The 27,447-nt window shown below is 37.4% G+C and overlaps 1 protein-coding gene across 2 annotated transcripts in view; it reads right to left on the bottom strand.

The window, feature by feature from the left end:
- Positions 1–27,447, bottom strand: part of ldah (lipid droplet associated hydrolase) — a 40,715-nt gene that overhangs the window by 5,902 nt on the left and 7,366 nt on the right. For both annotated transcript variants that reach the window (XM_059520520.1, XM_059520521.1), the window contains exons 3-5: positions 23,482–23,616; positions 15,224–15,393; positions 8,727–8,967 (exon numbers count right to left, since the gene is read on the bottom strand). In XM_059520520.1, coding sequence (XP_059376503.1) covers positions 8,727–8,967; positions 15,224–15,393; positions 23,482–23,616 — 546 coding nt within the window. The remainder of the gene's footprint in view (positions 1–8,726; positions 8,968–15,223; positions 15,394–23,481; positions 23,617–27,447) is intronic.

Here is a 27,447-nt window from a genome sequence, read left to right as displayed (position 1 = left end):
TAAGTCATTTGAGATGAGGTGCAAAGAAATATTTACCATAGAATACAATGAACTCACTGAACACTCACTAAGATATCTAATTTTATTACACTAAACACATCACAAACAACATGTCCACCCACTGAGGTAAACTGGTTAAGAGGATGTTTAAACTAGAGGGTTTACAGAAGAGTAAAGTTCACTGCATTTCCACTACTTTACCTTTGACTGTAGGCAAATTATCCGCTTGTTGCAGTTATTTTAACCAAATCATGCTAATCTGTGATGACTACAATCACTTGTGCAGTTTAAATACTGATCACCTATCTTATATTTAAACAAGAACATATTTCTGGTATTTTCTGGCACTTTAAGAGTTTGATTCACCTTAGTTTTTTAAATTCTCAAACCTAAAAGGTATTTATTTATTTATTTGGTATTTCCTAATTAGCATGCCTATTAATTACATATTGGCTGTTTATCAGTATTTTTAAAGCATTTATTCTACATGATCATATTCTATATCCCTAATCCCAAACAATACTTAAACTTAACTCAATTTTAATAAGCAGCAAATTAGGAGTTTATTGATGCAAAAGTCGTAGTTAATGGTTTATTAATAGTGAGAACTGAACCTTAAAATTGAGGGCCCTATAATATACTCGGCGCAATGGCGCAGCGCAAGTGTGTTTGCTAGTTTCAGTCCGGCACCTTTCCCATTTTCCCGTCCAGCGCCACGTTGTTTAATTAGCACATTTTTGAGCCCATGGACGTGGTGTGTTCAGGCACATTGCTGGCGCAATGCTATTTTAAGGACCTGAAGATAGACTGCGCCATAGACCAGCTCAAACCTAGTCTAAAGTCTGGCGCAATGTTTTTCTTTGTTATTTAAAGAGCGTACACGCTGCTTATTAAACACAGGGACGCACAGCAGCACACAAGCATGCAAAATATAAAAAATTAAAGGATTGCAATGCATAAGATTTTTTTTGTAGGCTAAATATATATATATATATATATATATATATATATATATATATATATATATATATATATATACCTACATGTCATAATGGATAGTCATCGCATGTATCAGAATTAGGCTATTCGCTCACACACGAGCAGCTCCGCCCATCTCGGAGACGTGTTCTGTATTTGCGCTTGCCAAATTCCTCCATGTAAATAGCAAATCCATCATGGCATGAGCGCAACTGGCTCTTAAAGGAAATGGAAGATGAGACTCTGATTGGCTTATTGCATGTTACGCTCAAAAAACACCCCTTACTCATTAAGAGAATAGGGACTACCCATTTAGACCATGCGCCCGGGCGCGTCAACCATTTTTCGGTCGTAAAAATAGCAAAAGTGGAAAGAAAGAAAGAAAAAAGAAAGAAAGAAAGAAAGAAAAGGAAAAAAACAAGATTGATGGTTGAAAATACAGAAAATAAGACAGAAATGTTGCTTATTATTTGTGATAAACAAATAAATAAAAGTATTCTTTATTTTATTAATATTCAAGTGGGCAGATTACAAAAAGAGAGCAAATGGAGAGTGGAATTAAATTTATTTAAACATTAAGAAATTGTATTTAATATTTAGAATTTTTGAATAATATTTCTCAACCCTGTGAAATTATTTGTATGACAAATAAACATCAGTCAAAATTTGAGAAATGTTTCAGACCTTTGGTTTGGGGTGGAGGGGGGAGGAAGACAAATATACATACCGGTACATACACACAGTGCCCTCCATAAGTATTGTAACAGTAAAGACAAAATTGTTCTGTTTGCTGTGGAGTCAAGAAAAAGGTAAATATAATTAAAAGATGAATTTGAGACAAAACTACAGAATGTCACATTTTATTATTGGGCGATTCAACACAAAGATGTTTTACCAGCTAAGAAGATCAGCACGTTTAGAGTTTCATCTTCCTATCTGATGTGAGCATAAGTATTGGAACAGTTGCCGCACAGATCTTTCTATGTGTTCAGCTGTGTCCTGCTGCATTAATTTTTCAGATATTAAAAGCAGGGAATGTGTCGTATCAGTTATATCACTCGTTTCTGCATTCTAAGTCTTGCATTCAACAATGACACACACAAACCAGGATGAAGATGAAGAAGCTGACTCTGAAGCTGTCTCTGAAAGAGAAAATGAAGCTATTTGGATGCTAAAAGAAAAGAGGAAATCAATTAGAACTATAGGAAAAACAAAGGGCATGGAAACTACCGGCGACATCAGCAACCAACCATGACCTGACCTAAAGACAAACAACAGTTGTCGATGACAGACAAATCATAAAAGCTGTGAAAATGAAAGTGATGTGACATACAGCCAAGTATGGTGACCCATACTCAGAATTTGTGTTCTGCATTTAACCGATCCAAAGTTTACACACACAGCAGTGAACACACACACAAACCGTGAACACACACCCGGAGCAGTGGGCAGCTATTTATGCTGCGGCACCCGGGGAGCAGTTGGGGGTTCAGTGCCTTGCTCAGGGGGCGCCTCAGTTGTGGTAGTGCCAGCCCGAGAATCAAACCCACAACCTTAGGGTTAGGAGTCAAACACTCTAACCACTAATTTGACACAGAATTACACAGCAAGAAGCTACACAGCAAGATGCAAATCTCTGATAAGCGCCAAAAATAGAAAGGCAAGATTCTTCACAAATGTGAGCCAGTAGAGTTTTAGAACTGAGTTGATGGACCGATGAGACAAAGATGAACTTTTATCTAAGTGATTGGAAAGCAAAAGTGTGGAGAAAAAACTGCAAATGATCCTAAGCATAATCATGCATGGCTGTCTCTAGAACAGGACCTCTTAATTTTAATGATGACTCAATTTATGATGGCAGTAGCAGAATGAATTTGGTAGGGTACAAAATCATCTTGGCTACCAATGTTCAAGAAAATGCCACTAATTAGAAAGCACTTCATACTGGATCAGGACAATGACCCAAAACACCCTGCCAGTTCAGTCAATGAGTTTATCAGGGCAAAGAAATGTAAAGTCTTAGATTTCCCAAATCAGTCTCTAGATTTAAATCCGTGAAAACATGAATTTCACCACTTGAAGGGGAGACTAAAGAGAGAAACTCCCCAAAACAAGCAACAGTTGGAATTGGCTGCATTAAAGGCTTGGAAAAGAATTTCAAAGGATGAGACCAAGAGTCTGGTGATGTCTATGGGTCACAGACTCACTGATCTGACTGCATGCAAGGGACCTGCAACTAAATATTAGCTTTTAATCTTTTACATCTGCCTTAAATTCAACTTTTCCAATACTTATGCTCACATCAAATAGTGGGATGAACTCTAAAAGTGCTGTTCTTTTCATTTGGTAAAACATGTGTCGAAAGACCTAATAATACAATGTGACATTCTGTAGTTTTGTCGCATATTGATCTTTTAATCATATTTGCAATCATAGCATTTTTCTCGACTCCACAGCAGAAAAAAAAAAAAAAAAAAAAAAACCCTATTTTGTCTTTACTGTTCCAATACTTCTGGAGGGGTCTCTCTCTCTCTCTCTCTCTCTCTCTCTCTCTCTCTCTCTCTATATATATATATATATATATTTATTTTTATTTTTTAACAGGGTTCCACTGCAAAATATTTGGAGATTTTTTGGATTATTTAAATTAAATGATTGTATAAATTTATGCCCAGTTTCAAATAACAAACTTTATGCAGGTAATGCAAATGTTAGGACTATACATGGAGGAAAATCCCATGAATGAGGAGAAGGTAAGGGAAAAGGAGGGAGACGGGTGTGCCAGTCTTGGGGCAGTGATCTGCGAGACATCCCCTGTTCTTTCTCACTTATCTCCAGGGGGTATGGGGCTGGGGGGTTTGGCAGGGCACAGCATTCCAGTCAATTTTACACATCCTCACACATGCACCTAGTTAACAACTGACTGGAGAGGTAGAAATAAGGGATATGTGCACAAAAAACGCACACACAGACACAAACAGACAAGCACGTGGTGATATTTTATAATCTCCAAGACACAAATTGTGGCAAGACACAAAAACAAGATGGGTATTTGAACAGGGCGTATTCGATGTGGACTTTCTACATCCACATTAAGATTTTAATTTTATTTTAGTTTCAGAAAGTTAAGTAAATTTCTGTTGAAATTGCCATATCAAATAACCATATGCACACTGAAAGTGATCAAGCTGATTATAATTCATAATTGAGCCAAATGTTCAACTACTAATCAAAGTAAACATCTAATCTTTTATAGAAGAAAATCAACTGTAAAACACTGTAGTGATTCAAGGAGCAGAAGGAGCCTCACAAATAAACAAAAGCTTTTAAATGTTTTATCCTGTTCAGTTCAGATACAGATGGGAACAAAAAGTTTTCTTCTTCCACTATGACTAATGTGCCACTTTACTCCTTGCATTTGCTTTAAATTGTCCTGTTGATATTTATTTTACACCACACACTCCTTTATTGGTTCTAAAACCATCAATTTACTTCTTTCTTCTAGTCACTTTGCATTAGTCACACAAACAGGACAATTTTAAGTTCATGAAGGCAAAATTGTCTGAATTCCACGGACACAGAAAGTACAGCATATTATCCAGTTTCTTCTCTGTTTACACAGACCACAGAATCACAATGTGCTTCTCTTTATTCTATTTGCCTTTAAAAGAGCTAAGCGAATGTGACAATTATATTATCCCTTCCAATTCAATAACGCAAAAGCCACATCAACCGAAATACAACACAGGTTTCATTTTTGTTACTTTAAAAACAGCACAAAGTGGGTGGCCGTGATCCATTGCACCTCAAGTAAAGTCACACAGAGCAGAAATTTAGGAGAGTTACATTAATAAACAAACCTTGCATTATCATCTGTCATCACTTTTTCATTCATTCCCCAAATGAACAGGATATTCTTATTCGGCCCTTTGGGGTGGCTTGTGTTGTCTTTTTTCATGATATATCACACCTGATGACCAGATTGTGAAATTAACTATAACTACTGTACTAACTACTGCTAGAGAAACTACAATTTCAGCATGGCTTTATTATTAGGAAAGGTCAACCGTTCAGCCATATATCAAAAACCACAACGAGAAAATGACTGCCATTACATACTGGAAGAGGGAAAAAAATCCAAATTTTTAGGGGATTTTACTGCCCTCTGGGCTAACACAAGAGTTGCAGATGTGGTTCTTGGATCTCAAGTAAAATAATAATATAAAAATAATATAAATGACTAGCCCATGGACACAATGTCATAAAATGACAAACCTTTAATATCAGGCAGCACAACGCTCTCCGGAGTGTGGAAAATCAGGAATCTATGTATTCAGCTTCAACATGATCAAAACCTGACACTCCATTGTATTACATAATGATTTTCATCATTGCATGTCACAATCCTCAGTCCTTCAAACCTTCAACAGATAATGAAAGCAAACATCAAGTTCTCATCATATCTATGATTATAACAGACAATGACACCACATTTAGTTCTTAATAAAATCTCAGGATAATCAAAATTACCTGAATACAATGCAATTTAACTCGAACACTGAAAACAGATGTAACAAGCTCATCCATAAAAAAGGATATTTCCAATCCAAAAGAGGTCTTATCATGTGGATCAGCTTATTTTAAGATTTAAAAGATGATCCTGTTCGTTCTTGTAAAACTGTTATGGTAAGTATCTCAAAGATGCCTGGCACCACATTGAGCACTGCATCTTTCTACTGCGTCCTGCTCCATCTAATGGTGATGTGCAGGCAAATACTAGAAAAGCTTCCATGGACATGGTAACTAAATTGTTTTAAGACTACTTCTTGTTATGGTTGCCGGATGATGTATTTTTTGTTTGTCTGTTAATGCAAAATGGTCCGGATGAGACTTTCTCAAGGTTATAAAATAAGAACATCTGCTAGGAAATAGACTGATGACTGTAAAACATGGTAGAGCATTATGGTTATCATGTCTGACATCATAAATGTCATATGGCTACTGCCAAGACGCTTAAAAGGGCAGTTCATCCAAAAATTACAGTTCTGTCATTAACTCACCTTCATGTCATTCCAAATCTGTATGACATTATTTATTCTACAAAAAACAAGAATATTGGTAAACAAACTGTTTTGGTAAACATTAAATTACAACGTATTGACAAAATTTCTCAAAAGAAGGAAAGTCATACTGGTTTGGAACAACATGAGGGTGAGTAAATGCTGACATGATGTTCCATTTTGAGTGAACAAACCTCACAAGATTGTGAGGCACACTGAAAAAAACAACAAACAAAAAAACATTCCACTAGACTTTCCCATTGTGCTTTGACCGTCAGTGAGGAAAAAAACCTACAGGAAGAAACAATAATTGATCAACAGCCAAGTAATTTTGTGTTTTGTTCAGTTACATTTCTACTAATATAAAGGTGTTCCGCATACTAGCCGACTTTCCAACCAGAAACAGGTGGCCGGAGGAGGAAGTGAATAGGACTCAAAAGTAAGGTGGCAGATAAGAAGTTCAGGAGTTTAGCCTCTAGGTTCCAAAATCAGGTCGACGTTAACTTTGTTCCGCTCTAACGGGAAAGGAAGCCACTTGCCGCTACGCTCTGTTTTCCCGCTTTCCCAGGTGAGTCAAATTATGATTGGAACAGCAAAAAGAACTAAAGACAGAGGAGTTTAATCTGCGTCTCCAAAGATGGTGGGTCAAATCTCTCGGTTCTCATGAATTAGGCCAACAGAAGCCTGGATAGAAAAGTGCAAGGGTGTTCAATCATAAAAAACATGTCATGAGAACTGGCATAAGTGGTTAGGCGAGTGGAAACAGAAGCTGTGTGGAAGTGTTGCAGTCTACTGAAAGGATAAAGCATATTAGAGACCGTTACATAGCCGCTTTCCCTACGGATTTGCAAGCAGGCACGCCTCATTGACGTTTATGCTCCTAGATGCAGAACCTTGATGTCTGCATGACAGACATTGTATGCATGCTCCACATGCAGTTAACATCAAAATATCAACATTCTCAGTTTCAAGGAAAGGGATTTCTGAGCAAATAAATCCTTAAATGTGCCCAGGAAGTTCCAGCTAATAGCAACATGCTTTCTTAATTAAGTCTGTCATCTCGCCATTAATTACGGATGTAATACAAGACAGAGAGTCAGAGCAGCTTTTGGTATGCAGTCACGGCCAGGACTCAATAGTACAAAACGCATGCATGCACATGTGTACATACAGGACCACCTGGCCTTTCAATGAATAACAAGAGATTAAACTTCCTCGCAGCAAAGTATTTCAACATTTGTTGGTATTTAATAAGCAACGGGGAAAAAAGTTGAACATTTGAACACTTGAACATTTGAAACCTAAATCCATTCCAATTGACACTACATGAGAAGTGCTAATGATTAAATGCATGCTTACAAGCGCTGTCAGGAGCAAACCTCCAACTCCCTCCGCAACATAGGGAGAGAAAAAGAGAAAAGAACCTAAAGGTAGAACTGACAGCATGACAAAAAGGAGAAAAGTAGTGCGATCGAGCGAGAGAACTGGTTCTTCAGAGCGACTAGAGAGTGGAGCTCACACTAATGCCTCTGGGCTCTACTGAGGCCTCTTTGGCAGAGACTCTCCGGCCATCACAACATCCATCACTCTCCTCCCAGGACAGACAGGGAAAACACTCAGCCTTTCACCTAGAGAGAGACTGTGTTAGCAGTTGGTTCGCTCGTCGGAGAGGCCTCTTAATTACTCCTACTCACAACACTTCATCTGCACCATTAGTTCATGTACCGAAAGCCTTAGAGATTAAATATGAGTTATGATAAATAAAACTTTATTCAAAACAATGTGAGACAATGCTCTCTTGGCTGCCACTCAAATATTATTTGCCTTTTCCCCCATTTCAGCCTCGACTTTTTTATCGGCCAAATCATCTTTGAAGTGGTGATATACTTCTTATCGTCTGATAAAAAAAGAGAGAGAAACTCATCTGAGCACTCGGGGTTTGGAGGGATGCCAGCATGTGAACTTTTGAAAGGTTTCAGCACCTCATTGAAACAAGGATTAGGTCCAAACTGGAAATGGAGAAGTGAGGGGACATCACTGAGGTTGCGTGAGAGTTACACTTTAGCGGAATATTAAAGATTCTGCACTAGATTATCACATGCTGAGATGCATCTGACAACAAGAAATCATCACCGCTGCCAGCTGATATCTCTGGGCCAAAAAACAAATTATAATTAGTTGCTGACAAATTCATTAATTTATTTAATAAACAAACACACAAGGGCTGGAAGAACCTGGACAATTAAACAGCCAGTATTTGGTTATTTATTGTAAAAGTCAATAAATGTTCTAACCAGGTATAAAAACTGTATATTTGAAACCATTTAAAGTTTAAACATGTACAGATTTTGTGTAAACTGTACACAAGTCAAATATTAGTGAACATATGAATCAATAATTAAAAAATATAATACTTGATTCATTTAAATTTAGCACTTTTGTGTACATCTGACTATATTAGCTATCATTTAAATTTAGTAAATATAATGGTATAAATGTGAATAAATTGTGTGTGTATACATGCGCACACACACACACACACACACACTTTCACAAAAATCTTTATAAATAAATTAATTAACTACTGAAAAATAATTTTGGTTATTCACAAAATTACACCACCCAACACATTAAAATGGATTTCTGGAGCTTGTTCTATTGAAACAACAAAGTAAAACGTTTACTCACCTGCACAGTCTACATTGATCAGGCTGACAGTGGCTGGGATGATGGAGGTATCCACTGCATAAATGTTCCTCAGAGCCAGATGCACTATGCTGACCTTCAGCCTCTCTGGAAGGAGGGAGAGCAGGAAGATGGGCAAATAGAAGACGTACCGCAGCCGGCAGAGCACAGGGGTCATGACCTTGCCTTGAGGGCTACAGGCCATGCGCTCAATCGTGGGGAAGAGCATCACCGCCTTCACAACCTGAGGATGACAAGTCGGATGGATTATAGAGATGAATGTAGGTCAGGAAAACTCCGCTTTCTCTACAACCATCTACTTTTAGTCAAAGTAGTTGACTGTTAAGTAACCGACACTTAGGAAAAACAAGAGCAGCAGAGCAATATGTGACTTGCTGAGATGCAACGTTTAATATTTATGACAGCAATGCGAGCAGTTTTAATCATAACAAATGACATAACTAAATTTCAATGCTTAAGAGTTATCAAGCTATGAAAAATGACATTTCTGTGTTCTCACTATATTATGAAATCGATAGGAGAGACAAAGGAAGGAGGGAACAGAGAGGAGAGAGAGACTTCCAGAAACAGGAAACACCTGCCTCTGTTTGGCCATTGAGTAGAAGGCAGCTAGACTCATTCAGTGAGTATGACAGAGTGGATGTGCTTCATCTGTCTCTACAATCCTTTGCAGTTGCAGCCAAGTATTTTTCAATGAAACTAAACAGTGCAATATCTTCAATTCTCTTGTGTAAAATATGTGATAGCCAGCACAATTCTTTGTCAGCAGTGCCAAATGCAATCTATTCAGTTTCAAACCACTAAACTTCAAACTCAGCTAGTTCTGCAATCCTGAAAGAGTGCTGGTTTCATCACGCCCAGGCAACAGGCAAAGTTCTGCTGCCGCTGAATTTATCTTCTGAATGGGCCTTATGGAACTGAAAAATATCTATTGCTGTCAGTGGAAAAGATATCAAACCCCAAATGGATGAGAGATTTCCAATCCAGAGTCCCTCTGTCATAACAATTACACAACAAACCATCAAATGAGTGGAGATTAAATGAGTTGTTAATAATCAAATTTCTTCAATATACAAAGTATTCAACTATAAACTACTTTTTTTGGAGTGAGTGTGAACAGTGCTTGAGGTGTAAAACCATGATGCTAGGTGTTCTGGGTGGTTGCCAAGACTCTACTATGCAGTTGCTCATGTTTTCTGAACAATTGTTAGCACATTGCTATGTGTTTGTTGCCACGTTCTAAGCAGCTGTAAGCACATTACAATTTAGCTGACAGTGTGTTCAAAGCTCCTAGCATCTTACTGTATCTTATAGCATGTCCACACAGATTTCAAAAGTATGGGTCTGTCCAAAAACCCGCACTTGCACTCTTGGTCACTTGAAAAAGCGTGCACAAAACAGTGTGCAAGCCTGTCCCAAGTCTTAAAAATGCCAAAGCACACTACTATGTGTTTGCGAAGGTATTCCAAGCACATTGCTATGCAAATGACCCTTTGCAAAGACCCCCCCCCCGTTATTATTGCTACGACTGACAAACAATCAGCCGCTCTCATGCCACACATCATGTTCTCACGCAATGAAAAATACATTATGCAGGAAAGAGGACACTGACAATACGCCAACAGACAAGACAGAGCAGGTTAGTTTTGGTATGAAACAAAGTCTTAGCTTTCAAATGTGGTCATTTAAAAAAATTCTAATAATAAATACCATTTTCTGTCTCTTCAATCTGTGGTGACAGATAATTGTAGCACCTCAGTTCAAGCAGCACACAAACAAATAATCTCTTCCTTTTTACTACTTGTTATAGCATAAAATAAACATGAACGAACATCAGAGGGTATGTTGTTTCAACTACGGAATGACGTCAATAAACCCCATTTCTTAAGTTAAAGTTCACAGACGTTAATACAGTAACTTTCCTGTCTGGACTGTTTGTTGTAAAAAATGGCAGATTCTACTTTATGATTGGTCATATCTCCAATCTATCGAATTCCCTGTGAACAATACTAAGATATTCTGTTGCTGCATAGTTTCTAATGTGTTTTGGGTGCTTTTCAGAGAGCAACTATGCAGTTCCTAAAGTGTTCAAAACCAGTTCTTCCCAACACTGTTGCTAGGTTGTTCTAAGTGGATGTTAATACATTGCTTTGCAGATGCTAAGTATGAATAAGCATAATAGTTATAATGACAGTGGCCACTTATAAATCTAGACAAAACCATTTAGTCCACATACTGCTCCAAAAAGCATTCCACCCTCCCATAATACATTTCATCTGCTATTTCACTGCTCATCCTGATGCCCATCAGTTGTCAGACAAAGAGAGAGAGAGTGGAAAAGAAGCAGTGAAAGAGAGAGGGAAAGGTGAAGAAGAGGGAGTATGTTCGGAGCAGGTGATCTTTGATGTGCAAGTAGTAGTGCTTTTGACAAGAAGCAGTTCCTCTTCCTGGAGGTCACTGGAATGTAACAGAGAACACAGAACAATCTGACAGAGTCTTTGGGAGTGTCTCTTTAATCAGAGAGACAGACGGCCAGTCACATACACACACACACGCACGCTTCTACTTTTAGAGGGTTCCTTCTCTGGTACTGCTGAGGTCAGGAAGGGGGAAGGAGTTCTCTGCATCTGGAGAAGGGGCGAAGAGAGTTTAAACGTCACAATCTGACTTCCACGGATCTGAGATGTGAGGGTGCGATCTGATAGTGGAGGAATGTTAATGATGCACAGATCTACTGGAGCTTCAGACAGCATGATGGATCATGCGGCAGTCCAGACCACATCTCTTTCAACTCAACCACTTACAGTGAGTATCTCAATGGGAATGTGTTGCAAGGGCCGCCTCCACTCACGTCAACACTGCTCCGCTCTTTTCGAACGTAGCCTTGCTGCCAGGCTCCAGAGTGGGAACAGGCATGATAGCTGAGTGGTGACATAATGAAAACTGCTGGAAGGCCCACCTGAAGTTGACAGTGCCCCGTCACAGCTAACCTTAAATGCCAAATGCCTCTTTGGGAAAAAACACTGGTCAGCTCCTCATAGGTCCCAGGAGAAAGCATAAAGGAGATCCTAGGGGTGGGCAATATGACCAAAATCTTATATCACAACATAAGTCATGGACGACAGTCCAAAATCTCTACAAGTTGACAAATTTCTTTCTACAAAATCGAGTCTATCGGTATAAATGCCCACCCTTAGGAAATCCCATGTCACTTTTATTTAGACAAATGAAAACACCAGGTCAAGCCAGGATGCCAGGCCACCATAAACTATACTCTGCAGATGGTCAAGGGAAACCACTGTTTTTTGCAACTCAAAAATGAACAATAACAAAAAATGTCGCTGCAAGTGTTTTCTCAACCATGTGATTGCATGTCCAATGGGATGGACGGTCCGTGTTCACGTCTGGGAGCTTTAAAATCTGGAGATGTTGTGAGGGTAATCTGAGCCAGGGCTATGTGCTGTAATGTTTATGCTTGTGTTTGGCTAATGCGGTGACTGTGACAATGTTTTATTTGAGTGAAGTATGAAATCATACCAATACTTCAGTACTGTCGGTGTGACCTCTGCTCCCCGAATGGAGGCCCACCCAGAACGCTGCGACACACACTCGTATACAAGTTAATCTACACACCCAAATCATCATGCCCTGGACAAGAAAGAAACATTGTAGTGTCCGGGGAACTTGAGCATGCAATCAGTCCACTGAAAAGAATGACAGGACTTGTTAAGTATTCTTCCTAGAAACCATCTCCAATCTTTCCAATAGAATGCATCTCGTACAGATAAGAACATAAATCATAACGATTTAGAACAACATGAGGGTGAGGAACAGAATTGAAATGAACTTTCCCTTTAATCTACTTTTGATTGCAATCAGAGTAGTTCACTGTCATAAGAAATGTTATCTGTTAATAATAAAACTCAAAGCAACACTTGCAGTCAACAGCTGTTAAACGAAACTATACATCTGTGCAGACAGATGTAGGAAATGGCATCACCTTCATGGGGCAGAATGCAAGATGGTTGCTACAGGAGGAGACATAAAGAATTTTCCTCCTCACCTAAAAGTCCCAAGAGCTCTACCTCAGGCTGAGGTGTCAGGTGGGAAAAGGTATTTTCTGCAGCCTCACATCTGAGTGACAAATCAAATTTTTTCTTTAGACTGTCTATTCTACAACTGACAGATATACAGTGTCACTTTCTTACAACAAGCAAATACTTCAAAGGCAACAGGGAAGACTTGTGAACTGAACTCATGTCAGACATACAATTGAACACCTCCATATGCAGTTAGTCAAACTCTTCCTCTAGTTTTAGGGAGGTTTTCCAACCTACCTCATGCTGCTCATGGTCTGAGGCTGAAATCTGCAAACATTCTCCTCCAGAAATGAACTAAAGAAACCCCTACCATCATTTAAACTGACTGGTTTCTTCCATTCCAAAGTAAATATCTAGAGCCCATAGTAACAGTTTCTGATTATCACACATCATATGTTACCAGGCATAATCGCCAGGTTGGCTTCCTGGCAGCCTGCAATCTGGGACAAAAAAGGAAATCTTTTTCTCCTTTGTGCATGTTTACACCGAGCCATGCCATATCTGCCTACATTGTAGAGGGAACTAGCCATAATTCGAAAAGAACAGATTCAGACGAGTAACAAAAAAGGTCTACATGGTTGGCAATGTTTTAATGACCTGATTTTTCACAGATTATGAAAGAGGACCTTAAAATCTATGAGCAAGATTGAGATTGGGACCAGCTTTTCGACTGAAGTTCCTGAACTAAATCCCTAAAAGTAGTTTGGACGTGGACTGTCTCCAAAAGTATCAGAACATATTTTTATCGCACTGCAAAAAGTGGTACATAACTCCAATGGCCCCATTAATGAAGCTAAAATACATTTCTCTTTGCCAGGAGGAATACATGCCCCTCTAGTTAGAGGAAATACTAAAAAAAAAAGGTTAAAAGAGAAAAAGAAAAAAAAAGATTTCTGGGTAGAGAAAATGCTTAAATATAAAAATGATGAAGAGCACATCTTAGAGCAGGAAAACCCCAGAGGGAGAAAGAAAATCAAGGTTCTTTTCCATGTTATTTAATCTCCTGACCTTCTACACAGCAGGGAGAGGGAACAGAAGTGTCTTATTATGCTGCTGATTGGCAGTGTCTCACTTTTCTTTCACACTTTACATACTTTCATGCAGCGTCCATGTTTTGGCGGCATGTCCTATAATGGCAAAGTTGCAAATCGCTGAGGTGGTCTGAGGAGGTAGAATCAGACAGAATCAGTAGATAGTCTAGGCAAGGCATTGAAACAGGAAAGACTTTGTGGGTCAACGAATTGGGGTACTTTTTCAATTCACTGTCAGTGTTCAAAGAGAAATACTTTACTAAGCAAATATCGGTCATTTATTAATCAAAAAAATTATCTCTATGTTTTGGCAGGGGGTGGTAATTAAATTCAATTAAAATAATAAATTCATTCAAAATAATTAAAATAAAAAAACTAATAAAATTAATGAATTAAAATAAACTAAAATTATATATTAAATGTCACAATTTTATCTGGCTTGGAATTCAAATTGAATGAAAAAAAATGATGCAAGTTTGATTTGCAATTTGTAAATTGTAGTTTATAACTCTGATTCTGAATCTGCTGAAATTTGCCTGTAAATATACATTTTATACAAATCAGATTTATTGTTGATTTAATGTTGTTAATTGCATTTAAATGTTAAATTAAAAATGTATAAATTAATTTACTATAAAATAATAAATACAATTTTGAATTCCACATACACAATAATATATTATTTATACATATATACAAACCATGGTTCTCGTAAGAGAACCTGGAGATTTGGTTTGGTCCACAGACTACACATTGTGTAACCCATTAAATATAACTATTAAAAAAAATAATAGTAATAATATTATTGCACTTTATTTATTTAGCTTTTTTAAATAAAATAAACAAAATAATAAAGTGTGATAATGCTATCATATTTTAAAATAAAAATGGAATATTAAATAAAAATATTTTAAATGAACTTTCATCAGTTTCAAACTTAAAATCAGCAAGCTTTTATTTTGGCATGTTGTCAAGAAGTATGTATATGCGCTACCGGGTTTATCGCTGCCCATTCAAGAGTTCTTAAAACGGCAGTGGATAGCCTAGAATTATGCTTTCAGTTTGAATAGAAAATATATTCAGTATTACAGTTTGTCAATATAAAATTGTAATTGTGCATCAATAGCTGTTCACCATGTCGATATGCAAATGAGAAGTCTATACTTATTTACAGAGCGCATTTTTTATTTTGGTTGTGCATGTGCACCTGCATACCACTTATGTGCACAATAAATATAATACTGTTCATATAATATAGTAATGCATTCCTTAAAAGGTGTGACCATATCCAGCAACTAGTAGGGTACGAGCTTCATTAACAGTTTCTTTCTTAACCAGTTGTTTATACCTTTAGCTCTGGGTCTCTCTTCAGCATCTCCAAAATGATGTAGCAACCGATGGAGTGACCAATCAGCAGCAGGTTCGTGTCCCGAGGCACATGCTTCCGAAGGAAGGCCAGCTTGTGTTCAATCTGCCCGTTTAGCCCAAAAACATCCTCCTCCTCAGTCACAGATGCATCTTTGAAATAAAAAGAGGGGAAAAACTGCATAAAGCTCTCACACCGAACCCAATGTACATCACCACATGGTGGCCAGGACTGTTGCCAGTTCTTTCATCATGACCTAGAACTAATAAATACAGCAAATAATATAATTAGACAAAGCTGCCTAGTTTGATCGATTGTGGAGCTCCGATCACAGCTGAACGAGAACTGTAAAGGATCCAGAAGACACATTCAATTGTTAAGCGCTTCATATAAGAAGTTTTCTTTCATCATCTTGATCTTGTTCTTCATTATTTCTTTGGAAAGGAGTAAAATTACGCTCTATTGAACAATCGCAGTAACTGGAGATCCTGATAATGCTTGGCAGGCTTTGATATTAATATCTTCCTACAGGTGCTGAATTCACCAGTTTGAACCCGAGAAAGGGTAAGAATTAGAAAGACAATGGACTGCTCAGAAACAAAGGAATGACAGAGGAAGAGAGAAGAAGCTGGACTGAGGTGGGGTGAGGCTGAAGCATTTATCACTATGATGAGTTATGGGAGCAGAACTGTTAATGATGAGACAGGGGGAGAGAGAGGAGTACCAGAGGGGAGAGAGAAATAACTCATATTAGCTTCAAGACATAAATAGACAAAGTGCTCCTTCATGAGACATCTCACAATATATGGTTCCTGGAGCACTCTGCATCTTCTCTTCTTTCTAAAATAATAAAGATATCTCAGCTGACGTAGTTGCACATGGCTAATTACTTAGACCTGTTTTATGAGGGGATGTGCTGGAACAACAAATCCTGAGGGTCTCGTGGATAACCTTTGGATTAGACTATTGTTGAAAGACAAATTAAGGTATTTTTATAAATTGTGTGCAACACATAGAGAAGGGACAAATATTTGATTTTTTATTTAAAAAACATTTTTTTCAAGGAAAGTTACTTTCATGAAGTGTGCAATACTGTAAAAGAGATCTGCTACTTCCACGGATCTTCAAATTTATACAGAAGATGAAAACAGATTTCAAAAAGGAAAGGATGTTGGATGGGGGTATTAGAGGGTGAGCAGGATGGATGGAGGAACAGGAGGGGGACCAAAAAGGAGTGCATATGACCTTAAGGTACAGACTCATGCAGGAAAGATAAAAAAGAAGCCGAAGAGAGGAGGAATCTATGAAACCCATTCAAAAGGTTCAAAACATTAAATCATTTTCATTACATAAAATACCAGTGGATATACAAGAATGATAAGATGGTAAAAAAAATAAAAAAAATAGAAACACATTCTGAGACAAAAGGCAAGACTGAAAACTACATGCCATGTGGAATACAGCTTAAAGCTTGGTTTGGGGTTTGATGGACAATTGCTGTGGTACAAAGATGGCAAATTCACTGCCAAGCATTAATATATCAGGAGAAAATATAGACTTGATTAAAGATTCACCAGCTATGTCTTTTCGACATAAAAAAAAAAAGTTCACAGAACAAATCAGCCAATAACATGTTAATGTATTATGAGTATTGAGTATGTATTATGGGTTATGATTTCACAAACAACTGAGTCTGCTCAATCTAGAAATCTTTCATGGGAGAGCAGAAAATGTTAATGTTATAGGCTTTCCATACAGTAATGTTATACAGATTTAAAAAAAATATTATCCAAGAAATTAATCATATTAATCATTCTATTAAGCAAGAGCACAATAAATCAGTCAAAAGTCATTAAATCGATCAAAAAATAAAAAGATGCATCAGAACAGCAGCACAACTGCTTTCAAGATTGGTGATATTAAGACATGTTTCTTGAGCAGCAAATAAGCTCTAGAATGATTTCTGATGGATCATGTGACACTGAAGACTGGAGTAAGAGCTGCTAAAATTTTATATTTGCCATCATAGGAATACATTTCTTAAAAATATTTATATTTCAGTAGAAAACATGTATTTTAAATTGTAATAATATTTCACATTGTTACTGTTTTTACTGTATTTGTGATCAAATAAATTCAGCATCCGTGAACATAAGAGACGTCTTTATTATAACTATTTATTGGATATAACAGTTTTGGGACACTGAGTAAGACCTTGAAAAGGACACACTCTTCAGCAGCAAACACATAATTTCAGAAAAAGTATTTAACCAATAATATTTTTTTTAAGGTACTGACAGGCACTCAATCCAGGGCTATTTTCATTCATGAATGTAAGTGAGAGATCAGACAGTGAGCAATGAAGTCAGTGACCTGTGCATGCACACACATTTAGCTCTCCCCAACCACTCCTTACCCTTCATTTCCCATTTTCCAAATCCGATCTTGATTTTTTCCGATGTTTCCCACTGAAGTTTGCCTACAAAGGGGCCCTACATGTTTATCTACCAGCACAGAGGGGCACTATGAGCTCAGAGCCCAAACACCAATGAGAGCAGTTTACACATTGAGTGGCCTCTCAGGATTACCTCATGAACATTTAAGACTATCCTACTCGTAAAACATTCAAAACCTACATCCAGCTACAATGATTACCTACAGTCACTTATATTAAAGAAATCTTTAATTGTGGGAAAGTGGTTAGACAAAAAAATAAATAAATATAATCCAAACATACAAGATAATGTGCACGGTTGAACTGTGCATAATAAGACCAGGAATGATTACTGAGAAACTAAATATATAAGGCAATTTGGACTTCATGTTGATCTTAAGGCTGTATAGGTTTATCCTATGGTAAGAAATCCAAAGAATATCCTTCTGGATATGGAACAGGAACAAAATCAGAGCAACCTGTAATGGGTCCAAAGAAACATGTATGCAACATATGGCAAACACAAATTCCTCAATATAAAATAACGATCTGTTGGCAAGAGTAAGCGATGTATAGGGAGCAGGCTGTTAAGTGATTATATCCCCCTCTCAAAAATGTGCAATAAATGTGTGGTGCATTTTTCATCCAGGGATCAGTTTACTGAATATTAATGTCAAGAGGAACCACAACAGAGTGGTGTTGCTGATTAAAAATGGGTTGATACAGCGGGCTTCTCCTTTTGCTTTTGCTCAGAGAATCTTAAAAAAAAAAAAAAAAAAAAAAAAAAAAGAGGGAGAACTGCAAGTTTTTCAAACACAGGAGAATGCTGTTTGCATGTAAAGCATGTGCATTAATGCCTAAAGAAATACATGAAAATGTATTCACACTCAGGGAATACAAGATGTAGATGAGATTTAGCATTTGCTCTCCAATCCTCTGCAGTGAATGGGTGCTGTTAGAATGAGGGTATAAACAGCTGATAAAAACATCTTAAAATAAAGTAATGTAATTAATCGACAAACTGTGTTTTTGTAATAAACAAAAATATGTCAGTGGATTTTAAAATAAAATGGGTTTTTTAAGACATAATTTTGGTGTTTTTGCCTTTATTATGACAGGACAGTATGTAGACAGCAAGCAAAGCTTGTGAAACAGGGGCGGGGACGGGATTGTGAAAAGTCCACGAGTCTGGATTTGAACTTGGGACACACAAAGCACAACGATGCTCTATGTCTTTTATTTGTATGTGACAATAAGGGATGGACTTTTCATTTTTTGTATTATTATGGGTTACGGACTGGTATTTGGCCAGAAGTGACAGTTTAAATTTAAAATGTTTTATTGATGCAAACACAGCTTTCTGCTTAACAAGACATTCATTGGTGGACTGGAGGATTATTTATGAATTATTGTGATGTTTTTTATAAGTTGTTTGGACTCCCATTCTGACGGCACCCATTCACTGGTGAGGATCCATTGGTGAGCAAGTGATATAATGCTAAATTTCTCCAAATCGGTTCTGATGAAGAAACTCAGTTATATCGAGGCTGGCCTGAGGGTGAGTAAATTTGTTTTGCAAATTTAAATTTTAGGTGAAACAAGAATGCATTTTACATCAGTCCCTACTGCCAAATACAGCCAAAATATAACTAATGTAAAGGTAATCTTTAGCATTCAAAATAAACCGTTACAACAAACCAAAAATTATTTAAAAGAGGTATTAGACAACTCTTGTTTTAAAAGCTACGTGTTTAAAAATGCCAATAGGCTTCCCACCAATGCCCATGCCTCCAATCAGCAAGACAAACATGAAACCCAACCTGACTACAACTGGTCACAAAAGGTCACATCAACCAAACTGCTCAGAACAATCTATTTCCCCTTTACTATACCCCAGGCAATTTTACAAGAACGAGGGAAATTCCTTTTTTATGCCTTTTTTAATAGCCTGGGCATAAATGGAGGGTAATTTAGTCATATCAGAGAAGGGAAAGTAGATTTTGAGTAGTAGCTCTCTTAACACGCTCTGACAAAATGAATGAGATGTGTAAGTCTGGAGGACGGCTTGACCCAGGGCAGGGTTATTGACATTGGCAGAGTCCAAAATGTTCCCCATGTTTGCATTAACAGATATTTTTACTGTAATCAAAAGGCATCAATCACGAATCGCCAACCACAGGAACAGTTCCTCCACAGAGATTTGGCATGTTTACCCCACTACCATTTCCCCCGCTTTTGTTTATGTTTCCAAGACACAGGGATGTAATATCACTTAATATATACCATTAAATAAGACCAGCCCTATATTGCCAATGAGAATGAAATGTTTGGCATTGAAAGTTTAAGATCTCATCAATGAACTCAATGAAGTCTCTCTGTGGCTGTGCTGGACTCGATGAAGTGAGGTTTCTGTGGGGTCCGAATGGCTGTGCCTGCTGCTGACCGCTGGCTGACCAAGAGCTCTTTGAACAGTAGTAAATCAATGGACAGCATTCACATGGAAAGCCACCAGTGACTTCTGGACAAGGAAGTTGAATTTGAAAACCTGAAGCTGTTTGAAGGGTCATCATAAGAAGAAACCGCAAACTAGATCTGATGCCCAAGTCAGTGACGCCATCGTCTTACGGAAACCAAATTCTACAATCAGCTCTTTTTAACCTAATAAAAAGTGATTAATAAAAATATCAACATTTTCAAATATAGTTTAGATATTTAGTTTCAAAGTAATTAAATGTTTAGTTAATTTAAAAAAAAATACTTGAACCAGTGTTATTTTAGCATTATTTATATACTATAATAGTTTTTCACGAATGTTAAATTAACATTTTCATTTAAATGTTATTTTAAAGTAATTTTTATTAGTTTTTAATCACTATTTATATTATATTTTTAATAATTTATTTATTTACATTTCGTAATTTTAGCACTTCATCTTATTTCAGTTAGTTGCCATTGTAACATCTCATTTTTTATCAGTTTAAGTTATTTTATTTATATTCTATTTTTATTACAATCAACAAAATTGTTTTAGTTAACAATAATGAGTTAATAACCCTAATTATTTACATATTAATTAGATCATTTCTGTGCCACTAGTTTCCATAAACAAGAACAGCAAAAATAAAAGTTTCTTGGACACACCCCCTGTCCGCCATTGGGCAACTAAATGGATAGTCCCCCCCTCACATCGTCCCATTGGTTGATCTAACATTGCCCTTTTAGCCTGTAAAAGCGAAAAGAAAACTAGAAACTATCCAAACTACTTAAATAGTTAATTTAATCTAACATAAAAAAAATCTGCACATGCCTGCACAATAAAAAAACAAAAGTTTTCAATGATCTCTTTAGCAGTTCTCAGTTGATTACAGTCTGATATACTAAATCCTCAGCATGAGAAGCAACACAAGCAGTTATTTCCTCAGACAGGGGCATCTGCGAACCAAATGGCAGAACATGATGAGGGATGGATCATTGAGATGAACAAGACAATGTGCCGTGGAAAGAAAAGTCCAGCGTATTTGATACCGCCCTGCTTAAGACAGCCATTGATTGTAATCAAGATTGTCACTCAAATCGCGAGATTGGGGAAATGAAATATAACTGTTAATTGCGTCCCCTCTTTCATCTGCGCTGGCTTGGCAAACGCCTGCCGCTTGTTTTCATCTCTTGGCACATCTGAATCCACTGCCGAGATTTGACTTTTAATCATCCAGCTCGTGATTGCACAACATTATATGAACAACCATGGATGTTACTGTCTGTTGTGTGAGCCAGAGATCAGCTGTCTGTCACTGAATACTTTAAGACTGTGATTCCGGTAAAAAGTATTCCATGTGTTCACATTAAAAAAGCAGTTGTTTGATACTTCAGTTTGTAAGAATAATATATACTGAACAAGCTACAAGATTGCAGAAAATTTCAGAGGATTTCAGACTTCAGGAAGTTTTGCTGTTCGTGAGCAAGCTTGTCTGTCCGGACAGTAGACCTGATGTGACCAGCGTTCACCTAGACGGTCCAATCCATCAAGCGAGCCAGTACAAATGCTGTTTTTGGAGATCTGAGCCATCTGCATGTGGTTTGTCTTATTACAGGTGAGGGCTTGGTAATGTCTTTTCCCACGTAGCAAGCTCAATAAAAACGTCCATGCTGCTTTATGGATGAACATGCTGGACTTTCATATACTGGTTCAGGCAGAGGAGGGAGACGAGGCTTGGCTCGTTCGTCAGTCCCCAATGCATTCCATGTTACTGTTCGCTCTGTGAAAGGATTCCAGGAGGAGCATCCAGCAACCTGACAGACACTACAAACCAGCATATCAGTCAGGACAGAGTACGGCTGTGTCTGAAACTGTCAGTCAGGGAACTTCGAGGACAGTGTTTGTGTGTGAAGGTACAATATGTCCTAATTAAATTTGTTTCAGAGTCTTTCAAGTCTTTCACCATAATGTGTAGTTTAATAATTTACTCAAGTGAGCTTTAGTGATAACTAAGGCTGGATAAATATAAATCAGAACACATAAATAAAATTATATGCATCATAAATTGAAATTTATATTGAAACAAGAACCTGAACCATGCAATATTGTGAGAAAATAGTGATAACCAAATGCAAATTTATTTGAAAAACAAATAATGTTTTATATGAATTAATTAATTATAATAATAGCATTAATTAATTATAGTCTAATAATAATAATAAATATTCTTAATTAACAACAGATAGGTACAAACCCTGAACCTACCCCTAAACCTAACCCTACCCCATGTAGTTACCTTGTATTACCAGAAGTTTCTTAGATGTACTTACATATATTGTACTTAGTGTATTTAAGTACACGTACTGTAAAATAAAGTGCAACCGTAATAATAATAATAATATCTTGAATGGTAAATAAAGGGGAAAAACTATCTAAAAATTACAAAATTATAAACAATTATTCCCCTAAATAACCAAAGTCCCTTAATTATCTGCTGCCATCTACTGTCTCATTTATAACAGTGGTAATGACATCATGCTGAGAGTGAGAGGACAGCAAACAGTGGTTTCTGCACATCACTATGATCGTTCTCTATATGAAATTTATGTAGAACCAAAAAGCTTTAAGAAGTGCTTAAATGTTAGCTCATGAGAAGAAAAACTATTTTGACTATCTGCAGACAGATATTTGTAATTGTGACGAGTGGGGCGGGGCCGAGTGACGTGGGAGCGAGGCCGTTGGAGTGATTGGAGATGAACTACACCTGTTCGACCCGCCGGTCTCGTGGCCCACGGAGGAGATGGAAGGATATAAAACTGGAGCGACGACAGTGAAGGACGAGAGAGGACCAGGCCTGGGCTTTTAGTTGTGTTTTGGTTTTTATTTGAGCGCACCAGTCGTCCGTGAGGGGCTGGTGCGTTGTTTTGTATTTATTTTGTATTATTAAAATGTTTGATTGTCCGCCGGTTCCCGCCTCCTTCTTCCGGATGAATACGAAGTTTTATCATTACAGTAATATAGTTCACATCTGAAAAGGCTGCCACTTTGAGTTAACTTTTAAAACCACAAGCTACTTTGAAGTCCATGAACAACTCAGAATTGGGACAGATCATATGTCAACCACTTACATGACTGTCCTTTATTGTTCTCAATATGGGCCACTTCAAGTGATCACTTTACCTTCAGAAGGACTGTACCGTAACTGTATGTTTGATTTTATACACCGGTCAGTCATGGCATAGCTGAAATAGCCAAATCTGAATAATTAGAAAGCAGGTGTCCACATGTACTTTTGGCAGTGTAGTGTATGTAAAGAGGAAAATATCCCACCTTCAATCATATCATAGGTGTCCGGAGGCATACAGTGTCCAGCATGGCTCACAGCCCACACTGGATATCTACGGATGAATGTCTGATACAGCGTCCACATGTATGTCTTGTAGAAGCCCACCACACCTGGGTTACCTGTGGAAAGGTGAAAACTTAATTTAGCTCAACTTTCACTTCAGTATAAGGATTGTTGTGAGACATGGTGTTCATTGTTTGGACAAGAGCAGACGTCTGTTCCAGGTCTGCTGATGTAGCTCTGCTGCTCTTCACAGATGAGGTTAACTGCAAGTGAGGGGAGATAAGGGGATAAATGGCATCTCTGATACCCAGCTGCCTTCAGTGCAGAACAATGGGCACTCTGTGTGGTCACAGGGAATTCACTCTCTCGCTCCAAAGAGTATCGATGGGCCACAGCCTCGCAGACCGATTCGTTAACCACAATTGTTGTGTGTCTCTGAGGTGAGATTACGTGAGATTACTTGGTCTGTACTGACCAAGGTACAGTTGTAAAAAAACAGTAAGATAAAATTCTGCTTGTAATGAGAATCAAAGAGATTTCTGTAACAGTATAGAACACTACAAATATCAAGGCATTGTAGTTTTGAATGTGTGGTGTAAAACATAATGCAAAAAATAACAATATAAATTATGAATACGTTTACTTTAGCTTTTACAGCAAAAAATACATGTACTGTACCACAACCTGAAGGGGGTTGTTTTTGGATGTTTTCACACAAGATTGTCTTTTACGTGCTAAAAAGTATGTACCATCTATCAGAAAGCAGAAGGAATGTAGTAGATTGTATGCAACAGGTTTTTCAGCAGTTTTGATAATTTTACTATTTTAGAGACCTAGGAGTTCATGCATCAAATATGACACAATAGGTTTTTTGGGTTAAAGCATGACTAGTGAAGCAAAGGTCTCCACCGTCCGTCCCAGTCTTCACAGCAGGGGCAGTGTTCGCTGAGATACACTGCACTGATATGAGCAGCGAGGGCCAACAGCAGCCCTTCTCGGCTCTTTTCAAACTGATTAATTCCATTTGTATGTTTTTATTCATGCTGAAGGTTCCCAAATCTCTTTCAGATGGAACTTGACGTGCTCAAAGTCCGAACTGCTTCAAGCCAGTGTTATTAGAAATGGCAGGTTTTTCCCAACCAGTCACCACAATAAAGTCACAGGCTCTCTCGCTCTAAAGGCAGATGGAATCCAAGAATGCACTATCACACATGGGCCCATGGATAGATTTCATCTATAGGGGCAGGGGAGGTGGAAGAGGAGACAAGTGCTCTACAGCTTTAAACACCGCTCCACCCTTGATCTAGCCGAAAATGACATCTGATTTCCAATTTTTCTGTCCACACTGTAGGTGAAAATGCTGCACAAAACTTAAAGCAATAAAACCACAGACAATCAGACAAATTTTCACTATGTTGGATGCGTTGCTGGTCCAACGAGATTTCACTTTGGGCATAATTACTCTGCTCAGAGAAACCAAGCAACCAACAAAATGCATTATTTCTTGACATGACACAGCTGTGAAGAACAAAAACTGAAATTCAAGGGAAATCCTGTCATCATTTACTCACCCTCATGTCCTTTCAGACACGTATGACTTTCTTTCTTCCATAAAATTAAAAGTGGATGGAGACCATGAGCTGTGAAGCTCCACAAAGGATGCATTGTAAAAACAGTCCATATAACTTATTCATTCTGAAACAGCTAATACAGCTTGTGTGAGGGAAAGAATGAAATTTAAATTTAAACAATTTAACAGTTGTCACCAGTTTACTCTCAACAGGGATACACTAATATTAAAATTCAGGCTGATGCTGATGCATTTATGTTATTTATGACAGATAACCAATAAACTATTATATAGAACCGATAACCGATAAAGATAACTAATAAATGAGAAGTAAACTAAATGTAAAAACAGGAAAATAAGCTGTATCCAGTTTCAACTAATACCAATAAATAAAAAAAAAACTATATTTTAATTAAAAATCTAGTAGTAGCCGATAACCTATATTGAACAAATATACCGTGCATCCCTACCAAATAGCCATTACCACCATTCACTTTCATTATGTGAAGCTTGGAAAGTCATTATAAATAACACCCATTTATGGTGAATAAATGATGACAATATTCAAATTTGGATGACCATAAACTTATTTCTTTAATACTTTGTTGTGTTGCACCATGTTTTGACACTGAATAGTCTCAATTATGACTATATTTTAAGGTCTAATTCTCTCTATTAACTATGATTTTTGCCTCAATAAACTCCTACTTTGCTGCTTATTAATAGTTAGTAAGGTAGTTTTAAATTTTGTCATTAAAATATGGTCATGCAAAATATACACTTATTAGTACTGATAAACAGCCAATGTGTTAATAACAGGCATGCAAATAAACAACTAGTTAACAGTGTCACTGCTCCCTATATTAAAGTGTTATCTTTGGTTTTGGTGTGTATCAGTACACCAGGGAATTACTGTAGTAGATCTTCTCCCCTTGGTAATGGTGTCTGTTCCATTCCTGGGTTAAAACTATAACAGCCTCTCTATATGGACATCACAGAGCTTACAGTGAGTCCGGACTAGCGTTTGCCTCTGTTTGGGGAGAAAGAATGCAAAGGAGGCATTCCTACCAGAATAAGACGACAAAAGCATGAGCTATCCTCTCCTCTCCCACACGTTATCATTTCCCCATCTCCCTGAGTTCATAAATTCAGGGCTGCACACCGGGACATTAAACAGATACCCTGCCTGCCGTCTCTGACCCCAAGGCTGCCTGGACTACCACACCACTGATGTAGCCCTGCAGGTGCAGGACCCACTCTCACTTTGTCTCTCCCTCTCCCTCACACACACACACACACACACACATACACACACACACACACACACCCCATCCTGCTTGCTTACCAACCACACTGATTCACAAATACACACAAGGGAAGCCACTAAATCAATGCATAAACACCAGCAGTGATGTAGGACCCTAGTGGATATTAAAAAATAAAATGCACAGTTGAAAATATTGAGGAACTTGGCACTCAAATAAAGGGTCTCCTTCTGGTTTAGTTTGTGAATGCTGCATTAAACCAGTGTTATTTACCCATCATTGAGATACTATTAGTTTTGTATTATGGTTTATTTATATATTTATTCTATTTTCATTAAAATTTTAGTTAAAGTTTTAGTGGTTTCATTTTTTCCTTTTGGGCATTTTTATTATAGCTATTTGAATGTTCAAAAAAATTGTTTTAATTTTAAAAAGGGGATTTTATTTTATTTTTTTCATCATGTTAAAATAAAAATGATAAATATTGCTTTTGGCAACAAGCTAAAATAAATTATTATTATTATTTTCATTTTATTTCACAGGAACAAAGTTTTTTTAACGGATTTAGTTAACTATAATAACCTTGCATTTAACAGATATTTTAGCATTTAATCTTTCATAGAAAATGTCTGTCAACAGACACCACCATTTAATAGAATTAAAGTGCAGACAAAAACAGGAATGGAGTTAAACAGGTTAAGGAGACCTGCCGTAAGGAAGGCATTAGCAAGTGCTGGAATTCGTTCATGCAGACAGTGTGTGAAGTTGTCTTTAACTTATTAGCTCCAACATGCCATAAAGCTGATCCAGTCTGCAGAGAGAGAGGAACAAGTGAAAATGCTTATTGACTCTGGCAAACATGCAGACACAAGGGTGACTATAGCCAGATCTCCTGACAGATTGCCCTCTGAGGGTTGTTTCAATCTATTCAAGAGGTATTGTAATCCAGGATAAAAAGCAGTAGGGGAGTTGTCAACCTCAGGAGGTGGAAAAGTTTGGATGGATGAGGAACAATTTACGAATCAACAGAGAATACCACAACAGGTATTTTTAATATAACAGTTTAAACTCAATTGGCCCAGTAAATGTGCCTTACTGTATTGTCTGAGTTT

Source organism: Carassius carassius, chromosome 32, assembly GCF_963082965.1.
Source record: "Carassius carassius chromosome 32, fCarCar2.1, whole genome shotgun sequence".
Classification (NCBI taxonomy): Eukaryota; Metazoa; Chordata; class Actinopteri; order Cypriniformes; family Cyprinidae; genus Carassius; species Carassius carassius.
Note: the sequence above shows the minus strand (reverse complement) of the source record. Positions and strands in the feature narration are given on the sequence as shown.